The sequence below is a fragment of the Pagrus major genome, chromosome 4 (genome assembly GCF_040436345.1).
Source record: "Pagrus major chromosome 4, Pma_NU_1.0".
NCBI lineage: Eukaryota > Metazoa > Chordata > Actinopteri > Spariformes > Sparidae > Pagrus > Pagrus major.
Genome location: NC_133218.1, coordinates 33,382,450 through 33,398,917, shown reverse-complemented (window position 1 = coordinate 33,398,917; position 16,468 = coordinate 33,382,450). Strand labels below are relative to the sequence as shown.

Here is a 16,468-nt window from a genome sequence, read left to right as displayed (position 1 = left end):
TGCTGCAGGTGGGACATTACTGACCCCTCTTCACCAGCACAGCATTTAACCCACCTGTACCACTGGATGGCATTAGATGAGTTTGTGAACATGAGAAAGACAATAAAATGTGGCCACATCTGCAATTAGTTATCATTTCTGGACATTATAGCCTTTTTAATTCCGTCCTTCCCCTCTCAGTCATTCGAGGTTTGCGCAAAACCCAAACGTATGAGTAAGCAGGGAATTATTCCTGTCTGTGGGCTCCCCCGCTCCTATTTCCCAACCTGGAGACTGCGCAGAAAGCTGTCGGGGCGAAAAAGTGCATGTGCAAGCAGAACTGAGAAAGTTCATAGAGCCGAGGTGCAGGATGTCCCGTTAAGGAGGAAAAAAAAAACCGTGCAGAGGAGCAGAGGCAACCCAAGCTGACGGGGTGGAAAGACTGCAGCACAGAGCGAGCGACGTTAACCAAGGCTGAGAACCAGTAAAACAGGAGAAAATGGGCTTTCCGACGATATTTAGCTGTCGTCGGATCGTTCTCAAAGTGTTTTTGGTGCAGTTCATCGCCTTTCAAGCAACATATGCTGCCCCCTCGCCCATAATCAGGTTTCCTGGAGATGATACTACTCCCAAAACAGACAAAGAAGTTGCTCTGGTAAGTTTGTTTTTCATAAAAAATAAATAAATAAACTGTTTAAAAGTGTCAGAGAGCTGTTGAATAACAGTTTGTACAGTTATAAGAGCTGAACTGTTGGGGAATATTTTGTACATTATTTATTCCATATTTTTCTAATGTTCTTTGTTTCTTCCTTCAGCACTATCTGAATAAGTTTTATGGATGCCCACAAGACAGATGTAACCTTATGGTGCTCAAGGACACCCTGAAGAAAATGCAAAAGTTCTTCGCTCTGCAAGAAACTGGAGAGATTGATGCCAAAACTGTGGACATCATGAAAAAGCCCCGCTGTGGCGTCCCAGATGTGGCCAATTACAACTTCTTCCACAGGAAACCCATGTGGCAGAAGAAAGACATCACTTACAGGTCAGGGGATTTTTACATTACCTGCACAGTTTTTCTGAAGAAGCACTGGATTTGTTCTGCACTTTGGGTGTTAATTTTGATCCTGCATGTGCTGTTTTTATGATGGGAGAGGGTCCCACTAATGCTTAGATGATGACATCATGGAAGTTTTAAGTACATGGCCTATAAGAAAGGAGATGACGTTACACCTTGGCCTGAAGTTTTTTTAGATGCATGTACCACAAATGCTTGCCAGTCGCAGGAGGGTAAACTAACTTGACCAATAAAACCCTAAGCGTTGAGAAACACTATCGCCAATATGTCTGACTCACTCAATAACCCTGCAATCTGCTAGTTTGGATGTAATTCCCAAAGCAGCGTTTGATGAGTACAAGTACAAAGCCAGAGTCTGTTTGCTTTGATAGATGGACCACAGCTTGGCCCTGCCTGACCCCCACCCTCTCCACCCTCCCTTCCCTCAGCCACCACCAGTCCACCCCACCCCCATCCAGACAGTCACTGTGCAGCTTGCATCTTGTGTCTTGCTAACACCAGCATTCCTACACAGTATGTGTCAGGTCTTTTGTTGTCGTTGCGTTTGAGGTTTACAACAATGTGGGATTGGTTTATTTATATCGGCGTTTTTTTGTGTGTGCCCTGATCGTTCCAGCCCGTCTGCCTACAGTGTGTTTTGTAAGGAAAGGCTGCGAGCCAAAGACAATAACAACGACGAGATCTTAGACTGTTTTTTAGGGGAGGGCTGTGTAGACAGGCATACAACAGGGTTTGTGGCTGAACAATGTTTCAGGAGCATTTTTCACCAGATGATTCATACACTGTTTGCTGGATTCTTTTCCACGACCTCAAGTAGAGGAAAGAGAACTTGTGATAATTCTACTCACACGCACCTTTTGTTTTTAAGACATTTCTTGCTTTTATTTTACGTCTTCGTCTCGTTATAGAATGAAACTGACTCTTTGTTATCTCTACAGAATCCTCGGATACACGCCCGATCTGGATGAGGAAGTCATCAATGATGCTTTCTTCAGAGCCTTCAAAGTATGGAGTGATGTTACTCCACTGTCCTTCACCCGCCTCATGGACGGAGAGGCCGACATCATGATTAATTTTGGCCGCAATGGTAATACTTGTATAAAGAGTCATAGACAATTGTATTTATAAGTTACTGTACTTAAAGGAGATCCATTATGTGTTTTCAGTTTTTCCTTTCCATCAGTGTGTTGTATAGGTTCCTGTGTGCATGTAAAAGTTAAAGAGCCCAAAGTCCCCACAAATGGGAGCTCCTTTCTCCCACAGAAAAAACTGCTCCTGAAGTACCTGAAACGCCTCATTAGTCATCCCGCTTTTAATTCGGTGTTCCATGTTACTTATTTGCACGATTTATGCCCATAATCAGCATAAAAAGTGAAGCTTACCGGAAGCTGAAAACACGACAGAGCCAACCAGAGGGCTCAGGCGTGTGTGAACTGACCAATCAGAGCAGACCAGGTATTCAGGGTATATCAGAGCCTCTCAGACAGAGGGGGGGAAGTGTAGTCGGTTGAACTTTTGACAGTTTATCTCTGTATTGTTGGTCAGTATTTATGAGCAGGTGGCGCTGTTGTTTCAGGACCCTGACACCACTTGGATTCACATCATTTATATTTGCAACTCAAATTCCAATAACGAAATTAGGTTTCTTTCACAATAAGATGTCCTCACGTGCCCTCAAAGAACCCTGTTTACTGTAGTAGTGAGTCACATTTGTCTTCTTCGTCTCAATTCTGGGATATGAGAAACAGAAGAGTATGCTGATACACTTAATGGGGCACAGAAATGTTATTTCAGGTTAGAATTCAAATATTTTCCCCAGAAAGACTGTTTAAGCACTCTAATAACAAAGTAACGATTACGTGAAGTCGCCTTCCACTTCAGAAAGGATAAACAGAAACCCAAGTTAGGAAAAGAGTTGAACAGAAGGTCACGGCCTTGTTGAGTAATGGTGAAGGAGCAATAACCAACATGTTATTACAGTGACTCCACACCACCGGGCTAACCTACATTTAAGGAACACTTTATACAATAATGGGAATTGTGGTCTTCACATGGGTCATTCCAACGAAAATAACCGTTTGATATTCGCTCACAGTGTCATAACATCAGTCTGTCTAGCCACAGCTGACCCTGTCGAGCAGGAATCTGATAATTATAGCGGAACACAAACAGAAGCAGCCACTTCAGAGCATGTGAGGCTGTTGTTTCAGAGACGAAAATAGCGAGGAATATTTAATACAGGCACAAATACACACCACTTACTGGCTGGCTAATATATGGAGCTTCACTGCTGAACCACTTGTGCCTGTTTGTGAAAAGAAAATGACCTCGGATTGTTGTCTTTGAGTGTTAACACTGAATGATGTCATCAACAGAGCACGGAGATGGTTACCCCTTTGACGGGAAAGATGGCCTCTTGGCTCATGCATTTGCTCCAGGGCCAGGGATTGGAGGAGACTCCCACTTCGATGATGATGAGCAGTGGACGCTGGGAGACGGCCAAGGTAACAGAGAAACACTTCAAGTGCATTCAAGTGTATCTCACTGAAACTGGGATTCGTGCAGGAACAGAATATAACTTATATGAATTTGTCGAAAGATGCATGATATGCATACCCAGTCTTTTATTCAAAACAAATGAAAAGTACCACTTCATGGAATTCGATTAATGTTTGTGAGATGACAGGGCTGATAACCCAAATCCTGATTTGACTTTCAAATACTTTGTTTTGATTTTCTTAACTTTGTCTGAACTTTCTGGCACTTGATATGACAAACCTCAGCCATCTGGAAGCCGAATAGAAAAAAAAAACTCTCTATTGCATGCATTTATTTGCACGCCCTGACCCAGATAGTTTTGTGTGTTTCCCCATTTTTCATATCCTCTTTCTCTGATTTCATCATCTGTGCAGAAATAATCTATAAACATAGTTCCCCCGTCTCAGAGCGCTTAGAATGAACTGTCTTTTTGTATTAAATCGGTGCTTTTGCAAGATTTATTTCATTTATTAGATTGAAGACATACCTTAATCCTGAATTTGTGAGTTTATCATATTGAATATCATGTCGCCTTTACATTGATTTGGGAAAATAACTGACACTTAAAAGGTTTACAGTAAAAAAAAAGTTCCAGCTAAAATGTGGAAAAATGTCAATATGAGCTTTAATCTTTTTAACAGTGGTGAAGGTGAAGTTTGGCAACGCTGATGGAGAGTTCTGTAAATTCCCCTTCCTGTTCATGGGCACCGAGTACAACAGCTGTACATCTCAGGGCCGTGACGACGGTTTCCTGTGGTGCTCGACCACGTACAACTTCGACGACGACGGCAAATATGGCTTCTGTCCCCATGAATGTAAGTTTATCCTGCGGTTCTCTTTTCCTTTTTGACGTAACAACACGCTCTTGTGTCCGTATATTTAATGTTGTGGCCCCATTTGACCTCAGCAGCACTGGTGCCATGCCCTACTTGCATCTTACTGGACTGAAATTAAAGCAGTGTTTCCTATACTGGCAAAGTAATTCTTCATATCAGATTCTTGCTATATTCAAAGCTTTTCTGCTGATTTTGGACAGAGAGAAAGTAGGTTGAACAGTATGCCAGGAAAGTGTTGTTTTTTTTTTGTTTGGAGTGGATTGTGGAATATTTCTTTTCCAAGTCACTGCCCCACTTTAGAACACTGGGCTTTGTTAAACATTTTGTTTATCTGTGTTGTGCTGCTGTCCATGGTACTAACATGATCACATGTCTATTGATGCTCAGCGCCAAAGTACACATGTACTGACTTGTTTTATATGATGAGAACACGAGTTTGTACTGGTGCCGTCTGTTCTGTTAAGCTATTGTACTGATGTAAAAAGAAAAAAAAAAAAAAATCATTCCATTTATTTTCTTAACTCATATTTCTCTTCTTCTCTGAGCCCCTTGCTCTTACATCATCCCTCAGGGGTCAAGTGGTCTGAGACGCTTACGTGAAAACATGCTGTGTGAAATGTTTATACTTTCTCTGTAACACTTCTTTGTATTTTATAATATTTGTTTTACAGTACTCTTCACCCTGGGTGGCAACGCAGAGGGCGCTCCCTGTAAATTCCCCTTCAACTTTCAGGGAGAGAAGTTTGACAGCTGCACCACTTCAGGCAGGGATGACGGTTACCGCTGGTGTGCCACCACTGACGACTATGACCGCGACAAAACCTTCGGGTTCTGCCCTGAAACTGGTAGGTGGTGACATCTACAGCCTGTTATGCATATGAGTTATTACCAAATAGTTTGAAAAATGGATTCTTCCTGTTCTATAGTGCAGACAACCTCAGATGTGCATACTATTATTTACATTGTCCTCTGTTTATGTGGGTTATGTGCTTGCTTTCGACGCATACAGTGCATTTTACTGGCTGTGTTTATTTGGATGTGCAGTGTATGGTGCCCTGCTGGGTGCTGGTCTGCAGGAATGCTCCAGCTGGGGTTTTCAGTCTTGCTCGTGGTCTGCTGAGTGGCTGTGAAAGTATTTTAATGTGCAGTGGCAGGGCTTATTTTCCATTCTGTCAGTGGGACTGGTTTTAAGGTTGAGGCAGTGTAGTAGGGAGGGAGACAGACGTACAGTGAGATGGACAGAGAGAGATACGACCGCTCCAACTTTCATCTGGTTCTAATTGATGAGGAATGAAGCTTCGTTGTTTAGCCTTGTGTGATAGCTTGTGCTGAAAAGGAAATTATAAAATTTTTTGCACAAACAGCACAAAAAAGCAGTCTTGCCAGATTGAAAATTATCTGTCTTTGAAAGAAAATCAAAGTGGGCGGATGCTTTTTGGTTTTGCGCCCAGTGGATTAGTTATTGATGTCATGTGTGTTGTGCCAGTGCTTTCATGATGCTGTTTCAACATCATCTGCGCTCTCTTCACAACATAATACAAACCAACTGTTCTGAAGAAAATATTCTTGGCGTATGAATGAGTTCATAAGACAGTGAAGGGAACTAAGTTCACGGCACATTTCACTTTCGTTTACATCAGTTTTACCATTTGTTGCCTCCTACAGCCATGTCAACAGTGGGAGGAAACGCAGAGGGAAGCCCCTGTGTCTTCCCCTTCACCTTCTTGGGAGACACTTATGAGTCCTGCACCTCATCAGGACGCAGCGATGGCAAGATGTGGTGCGCCGCCAGCAAGAGCTACGACGATGACCGCAAATGGGGTTTCTGTCCTGACCAAGGTATGAATACTATTTGTGGGTTTTTCTTGCTGTAGGTCTGGCGAGTGGATTTGCCACAAAAGACGGAATAATGAGCCAGATAGTTTAGACAATTACAGAAAAACTATGCATTAGTCATTTTGTTACCCTTGAGACACATGCAGCGACTCCACTGGTTTCATAAGGAAGACAAATTGTATGTAAGCTTATGAGGAAATGACCTTACCTTTCACTTGATTTATTATCTCAGTAAACAGTTTCCTTATGATTTTATGGTTTCAATTCATAATTTCAAGTCTTCTTTAACACATCATAATGTTCGTTTTGTAAACTGTGGTCCCATTTAGAGTAAAATAGATAAATAAAGCCGGGTATGCTTTGGGGCGTGGCTTCGCTTGGTAGCGTTGCTATCAGTCAGGATTCAGGCGTAGCAATGCATACGCTCCTCAGCTTCACACTCTCGACTACATAAGGTCACTTCTTTAACTTCTTCTTCGACGGAAATGGCAAACCAATGGGTGACATCAAGGTAGGTTTACAGTCGCCCTTACTTCAGGTACATTCCCAATAAACAGAAAGATAAAGCTTTACGTCAGGTTTAGGTTGTCAGTCTGAATTGTCCAGACTCCAAAAGTACCAACTGACTTATCCGTATCATCCAATACCCATTTTCTTCTGTAAAGTATCTGTGTTTTATAAAGAGGTATTCACTGTTCTAAGTGAAGTTTCCCGATTGTGTTGTGTGTTTCAGGCTACAGTTTGTTCCTGGTGGCAGCCCATGAGTTTGGTCATGCCCTTGGCCTGGAGCACTCTCAGGACCCCGGAGCATTGATGGCCCCCATTTACACTTACACGAAAGACTTCAGACTTTCTCACGATGACATCAAAGGCATCCAGGAGCTCTACGGTGAGATGAAATGTCACATTTGGCTAGTTTCCTCGACAGGGATTAAGCCGAATACCAGAACAAAAGCAATGTTTTTCTCACTCGATGTCAGGAAAGATGAATGTACTGTGAGTGTGTAAATATTCTGGTAATTCTCTTATAAACAGGTGCCTCGACAGACCAGCCTTTTACTCCAACCCAGGGCCCGGTCACTCCAATGGACATATGTAAAGAGCCAGTTGTCTTTGATGCTGTAGCGCAGATCAGAGGAGAGACCTTCTTCTTCAAGGACAGGTAATCGAATCAAACAAAAAGTCCTAATGTTTTGAGCTCAATTAAATATAAAACATGAGGTACAATGGGGTCAATCAATCCATCCACAGTCCATGTTGTTTGGGTCTGCGAGCTACAGTGTTTTCATTAGCTCTCTGAGTCACAAATGCAATGTTAAGTCCAAGTTAGATTCTCTTGAAACTTGCAAGCCCTGCCAAAGTCTGGTTAAATTTCCTGTCCGTGATCTCCAGGAAGAACGTCAAAAAGAGAACCCGATAGCCCACTTCTGATTTTATGAATCATGCAAGTGAAATAAGGCAGCGTACACAAACCAGATTTCATAATCATTTTCCTGTAAACCATGAGCAGCTACACATGAGGCTTCTTGTTAATTAACTTTTCCCGTATTGTAATCTTGTGCCACTTGAACATCATGGTTTAGATAATTGTTTTTGTGATGCGACAATTAGTGAGAGGGGAAAAACAAACTAGTCCTCTACTCATGCAGTGACAACCAAAACAGTCATCAGTCCTAAACACAGTCCTCTCTTTCACCGGCGCCAGTGAATCCAAAGTCTTCTAAACTGACTGTGTCTACTGGCTGACCCTGTGGAGAAGAGGAGTTTCATCGAGCGCTGTGGTTTTGTCAACAGTCTTTGTGACTCAGTGTGTTTTACCGTAGGGAGGTGAATGTTTTCATCACAGCAGCTGAAGTTGGTTATAGAAAAATTCTCCTGAGGGTCACTTTGAACTAAAGCAATAACGTGGTAGGAAAGGAACTGAAAAAGACAAATAGCATCCGTGCTAGTTATGATGTATTAACGCTTCTAGCTGTGCAGAAACACAGACTCCTCGCAATTTGAAGGCTAACAGAGCTGTATATCTGTCATGGCCATTTTGGAAATGTGTCCAAAGCAAACAGACCAGCATACCTCCGTACCAAAGAGTGTAGTCTTTCAGTTAGCCTGGTTTCCTCTAGGAGAACCTTGAGTTAGAAACTGGGAGAAACAAGCCACAAGCCTGCTTTTTACCTTGCTGTGGCCCACTCTTTTGCAGTGCACGCCAAACATTGGCCTATTTTTTGGAAATCAAGCTGGGCTGAAAATCACAAGACACTTCAGATAATGCACTAGTAGCCAAAAATTCAGACTGATGAAGTATCAAACCAACAGATGAGTGTACCTGATAGTCATCTGAACTGTTTATGATTGTGTAAGCTCATATAATGACCCAGCATTGCTGTCCTATGATCATTAATTGTAACACACATATGCCAAAATGTCATTTAGGGGGTTGTGGGGTAGCTATAATCTACGTTATATTCCTTTTATTCTCTTCGAGTCAGGGGGCGACTCCACTCTTCTGGCATTTGCAGCCAGGCCAATTTCAACAGATGTTAAACTGTCTTAATCTGGAGCAATAGTTTTCAGCCGGTGAGGAAAGGCGCACCGGTCTGCATGTACAGTAGCAGAAACATGCATATAGACTTATTAAAGAGCTTCTTGACATTGAAAGGCTATTTTGCTCCATGTTTGGCAGCTCACTGGGTTTTTGGCTCTCTTGTGTAACCATCCCGAGGCTTTGTGTAATACTTTCATGCAGCAAGTTTTGATTTGATATTCCTTAAAGTTCAGTTTCTATGTGAAAAAAAAGGCTGAGACGAGACTGATGTGAAGGCAAGGGAGAGAAATTGAGGACAGAGTAATCTCAAGGAGGTGAATGTACAGTATAGTAGATCTCTCTGAAGTCTGAGATTAGTAAAGTTTCGGTAAGGGCAGAGGCTTAATGAGCTGCCTCAAGACCATGACAGGTTTGTAAGCTGTAGAGCTCCGGTGCAAGCCAAGTTCAGCTTCAGAGAAAACGTGTTGCCCCTCTAGGTTCCAGGGCTAATGCTCACTTGACTCCCCCATTATAAAAGTAGGATCCCCCCCCCCCCTTCTCTCTCCTGCCTCAGCATATTTCTGATGTAGGACAAATCTTGACATGATACAGTGAGTCATGCTCATAGCACTCCCTGAGCTCAGCATAAAACTGTGTCTTTGTCTGTCTGAAGGATTAAGGAGAAGGTAATTATAAAGTATGTCTCATAGATACAGTTTGGTCAACCTACAGACTAGGCCTTTTTAAAGTAACCTATGTTCTTGTGCAGATGCATGTGGTACAGAGGCTGTTTGCAATATAAAATATATTAACTTGTAATCCTTAAGATTTCAATCCTGGTGGATTTGATAAAGGAACAGTAGTTTCCATGGTAGCAGCAAGTGTACTTAAATACCACAGCAAGGTAGGGCTGTTGGAACAAATTCAAATAGTGGAGAAATAAATACTAATCAAATGCTGCAATTACTATTCCAATGTGTGTGTTTTTTTTATGGATATGTTGGCAATGATGAGTAATCGCCATGAATCTACAATGTTAACCCCGCTCTGCCCTCGGCCCCGTGTCCTTGCTTGCGTGCTGACAAGCGGTGGGTAAAAGTGCTTGTGCTGTGAGACAACAAAGCCCCGAACGTTGGTTTTGATTGACATTTAGCCAGGTAGCTAACTTTACGCTAAGTTAACAGAGTGTAGCTTAAGCTAACGATAAGCTAGGGTGATAAAACTACAGCATTCAGTATCCTGCCGATCTCCCATAAATTGACTTTTCTGTCTCTGTTATGATGTTTCTGCCCTGAAAACACGTGAAAACAAGATGCTTTCAATGTCACGTCTGATGAACAGGAAAGTTTTCCGAATCACAACCTCACGTTCAATGTGCTAACCTCTTAGCATTAACCTCTAACGTCACAATATCAGAAGCGATGCCTCCCTCCTACTCATCACAGTGCTCACCAGTGTCTAGCTTAAAACAACATTATGTAGAAATTGGCATTTTGTGCTTTTTTATTACTACTTGCAAGGAAACTGATGTGTGTTAATGCCCTCTAATGGACAGAATATCTAACAACCACATGCTGATGGTGTGGTTTCCTGTGGCTGTTCACAATAAAAGACACCATTGTGAACACTTCTAATGTGAAGTAGCAGCAGTAGGAAATGGTTTATTTGCATTAGCAGTAACTTGTTACAGCTCTGACAGTGTGAAGACAGTGAACAGTAAGGATATAATTGTGATGGATGACATGCATGGCTTTCCCTGTACACACCTCGTGCCACGTAGGCAACTGCGCTATCACTAAAAACTACCATATAGGAAGGTAATTACTGAATGTAAACAAAGTAAATGGATATTGCAGAAAAAATACGATAATTCTTAAGAATTTGAACCTCGCAGCAAGCTAGTTTATAAGCCTTTTTACTTGACAGCAGCAAGATGGATACGATTTGTCATTCGATTTTGTTTTTGACCGTTTACAACAAATCACTTCTTTACATTCCAGCTTAAAACTTGTTTGAGATACAAAATACATTAAAACGAACAGCATGCCTGCTGATATTTTCGTCAGAGCTACATTATTGTCGCATCGTGATGCATTACAGACCTCAAACACCATCCTGCATTACCACACAGTTTTGACAGTACTTGGACAGCAACAAATGCAGGATTAAACCGATTACCTCCTTGAAGGTTTGAAGTCTCAGAAATGGTCTGGACAAATCTTTATGTCCTGTCCACTTAAACGACCACTTAGTCAGATAATTTATTTATTTTTGGTTCTAAATTAAATAGAGACAGGAAGGAAAGACAGAAAAGCCCTCTGGATACTGTTGGTGTTGATCCACAAGAACACTGCTGCAATAATGCAATTTAGATGGCTACTTCAGATTAAGATATGTCTCTTCCTTAATGCTGACAAATGTATACAACACTGTGGATATGTGTATATGTTGGTAAAGTTTTATTCTATTCCTCACTTTATCATTACTGCAACTATTTTTTTCAATCGCAGATCGTTTTCTTGTCAAGAAATAGGTCAGTGGAAAAGAGTTTGGGAAGCTGCCGTTGTTGTGCAGCTGTGTATTGGAAATCCGGGCAAGATAGGTCTTGTTCCGCTGGCGTCGGCAGCCTTAGTCCTAACGAGAACCAGATGCTCATGAATCAGGCCATTGTGGCTGGCTCGGCCAGTGAAGCACTTGCACTAAAACCTCCTCTTACACACAGACGCACACAGACACACACTTCCCCCCACCTCCTCATCACCCCCTGTGCCCCCTTTCACTCTCATTTCATCCCCAGCTCATCAACCCTTACGATCGCTCACCCACTCACTCTCTTTGTGCCAGGTTCCTGTTCAGGTCAGTCAACTTCAGAAGCAAGCCCAACGGCCCCATGCTGGTGGCCACCTACTGGCCGGACCTGCCCTCCAAGATTGACGCTGCCTATGAAGACCCAGTGGAGGAGAAAACGGTGTTCTTCGCAGGTATGCTGGAGAAAACAAAAAACTGGGAGGAAATAGCAGATATAGAGCTCGCTGAATATCTTTTTAAATGACCCGTGCACCCTGTTCACATCCTCCCTGTACTTCTCTGGTGATCAGACAAACAGACAGTTCCATTTATATGACTAATAAAGAGGTGTCTTCACTCTGCCTTTCTCTCAACGGTCAGCCGTTTCTACGAACTGAAACATTAGGAGAAGCAGGAATGTTGGCGGAGCGCTCTTGTGTGCAGTGTGCACTCTTGGGAAACTTGAGATATTCCACCATAGTTATTAGTGGTTTATGAAACATTTTTTGCATTTTACTTATATGACAGCCTTCCTGAATACTGATGAAATTTACATAATATATTTGTCAGCCTTGAAGACATTAACAGCAGAGCTGGTTTGGCTATGGGGGAGACTTGCTACCCTGAATGATTAAGCAATGATCTCATATGATATTTGGTCAACAGATTTTCAGGAATATTGGCTAATACCTCAGTCAGACAGTTCTGTGTTGAAATATTGCCCTTGCATCAATCAAACATATGTCATAATTGTTATATTCACTATGATTCTACTTTTTTTTTACTTCCTCTTTCCTCCAAGGCAACGAGATGTGGGTCTACAAAGCAGATGCGTTGGAGAAAGGCTATCCCAAGAGGCTCTCCAGCCTTGAACTCCCCACTGACCTGCAGAAAATCGACGCCGTCTTCAACTTTAGGAAGAACAGGAAGACTTACCTGTTTGCTGATGACAAATTTTGGAGGTCAGGAGGTTTGCTTGGAATTTGCTTTGGCATTTGCAAACCTGAAACCCTTGTCTGATGCAACCTAGCTTGTTTTGTTGATGCCATCAGTTCCTTCAGGCAGTACTTGGCTCCGTCTGGATCTAGTTAGAGTTTGATGTGACCTAATCTGCACTGTAAACCACAACAGGCCTGTTAGCCCTTGCACAACATGGGAATTTATAGTGTTGACAACTGTTTAATCACCATGGAAAAGTATGAGTGGTGTGTGTGTGTGGGTGTGGGAGGGAATTGTTTCGTACTTATTAAAGGATTATACAAATGCACTTTTACTATGTTTACAGATACGATGAAGAGAGTAAGAGAATGGACCCTGGCTTCCCCAAACTCATTGCTGATTCTTGGAATGGCATCCCAGACGGCATCGATGCTGCCTTCAGTCTTAACAACATTGGTAAAAAAAAAAATCTTTCTTTTCTTTTAATTGATGAATTCAGATGCTCCAGGTGATTTGAAGAGCAAAAGCTATGAATGCATGGACTAAACCTGAAAATGAAAGGACCACAATAGAGGTTTTGCAGCGTGCTCCTTTGCTACAAATCATGCAAAATTACACATACTTACTTTCCAAGCCAAGTGATTACAGCATGACAGAAGACAGCAGTGCTCAAGGCTCGCTGTGGCTGTACTTAGACAAAGTGGTGGTTTGAGCTACATGCTAATATGCTCACAATGACAATGCTAACATGTTACTGTAGGCCTATAGGCCTTGCAAGTATAAACTTAACACATGTATTCATACAGGAACTCTAATGGATGTCTGACATGTTTTTTTGCAGAACAAAATATAATCACCACATTGCAATCCCTATATGAATATGCAAATATTTTCAACATCAACATTTTTAATGATTTTCCAGGAAGTTACAAACTCTAGAATGGCATTAAAAAAGCCTTCAGTGTTTTTTGTTTTTTGCCAGTGTTGGGCCTGATACTGGCATATAGTATACTTCATGAGAACTTCAACCATTAACACCATCTTAATTTAGCATATTGGCTCGCTATCATTCATTAGCACATCAAAAAAAACTAGAGCTGAGGGTGATGGGAATACATTTTGCAAGCACGTACCAAAATATTGGACAAATTCAAATTAAAACATCTCATTCAGGACACTTGAATCAATGTCAAAGGGACAAAAAAACAAATTTCATGGCAATCCATCCAAAGGTGGTTGTGACATTTCATTCTAAGATATTAACATGAACATCATGGTGGCTCTGCTATAATAGTCAGGGAACGATCAAAGTCATTGGTCTTTATCATCTGGGGACCATGAATGTTTCTACAACAATTCATGGAAATCAAACTAATAGTTAGAAATACAGATTAGATTGGAGAGATAGTGAGATATTTAAGTCAGGACCAAATGGTAGTCCCACTGATAAACAGACAGACAGTATTTATCCCAGACCAGTGTGGCTAGCATGGCTAAAACTTAACCAGTGACCACATCATTTGTGACAATATTAATACTATAAACATAAAATAATCTTTTACAAGATGAAATAATTGCTATCACTCTCTGAAGGAGGATAAAAGAATGTGAAGATAAACCATGAATAATTACTGTATTGGTTTAAAATTGAAGAATAGAGACAAAATAGCAGAATGTATCCTGGGCCTGCAGCCTTGTTTGAATCTTTAAGGAGACTTCAGGGAAAAAAGGATTTTGTGGCGGCTGTGCTGCTTCGATTACAGCTGGATCAGAGCTGGTGCTCTGTGGTAGTTCACTGTCTTCAGACTGCCATTCCTTCTGGTCACAATGAACGCAAATCCAGTCAGCTCTATCAGTGAGTCTGGCACCGTGCCCCTACTAATAAAAACTTCTCATAATCCACAGCCCAACAGGCAATGACACCCTTCAGCGTCATATCCCAGAAATGAACATTTTAGGGGAACTGACTGTCAAAAAGAAAATGATGAAGAAAAGAAAAAATAGGGGGGAGGATGTCTGAAGTTAGGGAGTCATCTGCGGTCTGATGTTCACAGAAGACAGTCAGAGGGAGAGCGGTTATTTTATATATCTACCGCTTGATGGCTCGTGTTAGCTTTACTCGTTTGTGAGCAAAAAAAATGTTGGTGAATTTTCGTCATGACACCACCAGTAAACATCCGCTGAAACCGTCCCTCTCTTCATGTATCTTTGAGGTTAGAGGTTGGGATGCAAATAATTTTTGTGCATGGCAAGCAACCAGGGATTTTTCCATTACCGCTCTCCTAACTTACACACATTACTGTAAGCATCACATAGCCCCTTCCCCACGCAGTGAACCAACATATTTATATAAAGCAAAGTCTGTGCTGCTCTACAGAGGTGCCTCTGTATGCTCGCTGATTAGCATGATTCAGAGAGAGAGGCCGGACATCAGCTTCAGCAGCGCCTGGTTGAACATTTAAATCCACATCATTACAGCAAACATTGTGCTTGTCTTTCACAGATTACAGCTACTTCTTCAAAGGTGACCACTATTTCAAACTGGAGGACAGCAGCTTGAAGATCGTCAAGTTGGGTGAAATCACAAAGGACTGGCTCGGCTGTTGAGCATTTTCCCAAAATGTCTCTTAATTCCTCCAATGACATCTGGCCTCGTGAGGACATTGCCGTAGTATCGCACACAAATTGCGGTCGCCGCAGTGCACACTGTTCTAAGTTTTTATCCTGGTAACTCTGCACGTTTCTGTGGGAGACGTGTTCCTTCCAGCCCGTATAACCAGCCTCCAGCTTTGTAGAAAGGCACCTCGGGACCTTATACACAGGCTGACATAGGCGACTGGATATTTGCTATATTACTGTGTGATAATGACGTTTCATTTTTTTTAATGCTGATGCAGATTTATTACCATTTGTACCCCCATTTTTTTAATTGTTTTATCATTTTTTTGTTTGTTTTTTAAAAAAAGAAACTCAGACATCAGGTATGTCCACACTGCATTGAACGCAGTGCTATACTGTGCTGTGAGATATTGCCGTTTTATGCAAATTTAATTCTGAAAAGCTGTTTTTAGACCATATGAGGAATTCATGTTGGCTTAGAATCACTTCTATGTCCAGTGTGCTTAGTGCATTTTTATAAATGTATCACTTTTGATTTAATTTTCTCATTGATGTGCACTACATTTGAAAAAATGAGTTTTGCACAATGTGTTTGACCGAAAATGGTGCTTTAGAGATTGCTTTTTGCATATAGTCCTATACATATATATACATTTCTATATTATCCTCTGGATGTCAGAAAGTAGTATTCGCAGGCACACATTATTCTTCATTTGGTTAGCACTTTGTATAGGACTATACATGGGAACTGCTCAGTATGGAGACCAAATTCTTCTCCGTGGCGACTCCATGTTGCATTTCCCTTCATTAATGGTACAGAAAGATTAAAAGGCACAGGTTGCCTCCAGAGGCTGTATTGGTTTGCTGCATGATGGAATCATGGCAAGAGTACCGCAGTAGTATTGTTTAATAATCTTTTTTTTATAGTCTTGTTTCTCTCTTGGGTTTTTTAACAATACAGTCATTGTGTTTTGTGTTGTTTTTAATGCTTGTGCACTTTGTTACTGTCATCAATAAAGATGTTCAATATATTGCGGATCAGTGATACGTACTTTCAAAAAGCATTCAGTTGTGCGATTAATACACAACAATCATGGGCCAATCAACAATTGTGCTTGGAAGTGGTCGTGGAAGAGGCTTTCACATCGTTTACTTGAATAGAAGTAATAAAACCACAATGTAAAATACTCAAAGTACATACTGTGAGATTGATCAGCACAATTCTATGTATCAAAAGTAAAAAAAAAAATACTTGTAATGCAGGTAGAGTGGCCCCTAGTGTTTAGATTTTTACACATTATAAGTCTATGTGTAAGGGTGATTTTGATGTTATAGCAG

General features: G+C 41.4%; 1 protein-coding gene across 1 annotated transcript; it reads left to right on the top strand.

Annotated features, from left to right (window-relative positions):
- Positions 1–369: 369 nt before the first annotated feature.
- On the top strand, positions 370–16,161 carry mmp2 (matrix metallopeptidase 2). Its single transcript, XM_073464991.1, has 13 exons — positions 370–634; positions 795–1,021; positions 1,993–2,141; positions 3,430–3,558; positions 4,234–4,407; positions 5,100–5,273; positions 6,094–6,267; positions 6,998–7,153; positions 7,300–7,426; positions 11,630–11,766; positions 12,375–12,534; positions 12,858–12,967; positions 15,015–16,161. Exons 1-13 carry the CDS (start codon positions 479–481, stop codon positions 15,116–15,118), a joined length of 1,977 nt encoding a protein of 658 aa, XP_073321092.1. The 5' UTR covers positions 370–478; the 3' UTR covers positions 15,119–16,161.
- Positions 16,162–16,468: the final 307 nt, after the last annotated feature.

Coding starts and splice junctions, on each gene's coding strand:
- mmp2 (XM_073464991.1), top strand. CDS start 479: ATGGGCTTTCCGACGATATTTAGCTGTCGTCGGATCGTTCTCAAAGTG. Junction 635..794: donor CAGACAAAGAAGTTGCTCTG/GTAAGTTTGTTT, acceptor TTCTTCCTTCAG/CACTATCTGAATAAGTTTTA. Junction 3,559..4,233: donor GACGCTGGGAGACGGCCAAG/GTAACAGAGAAA, acceptor TCTTTTTAACAG/TGGTGAAGGTGAAGTTTGGC.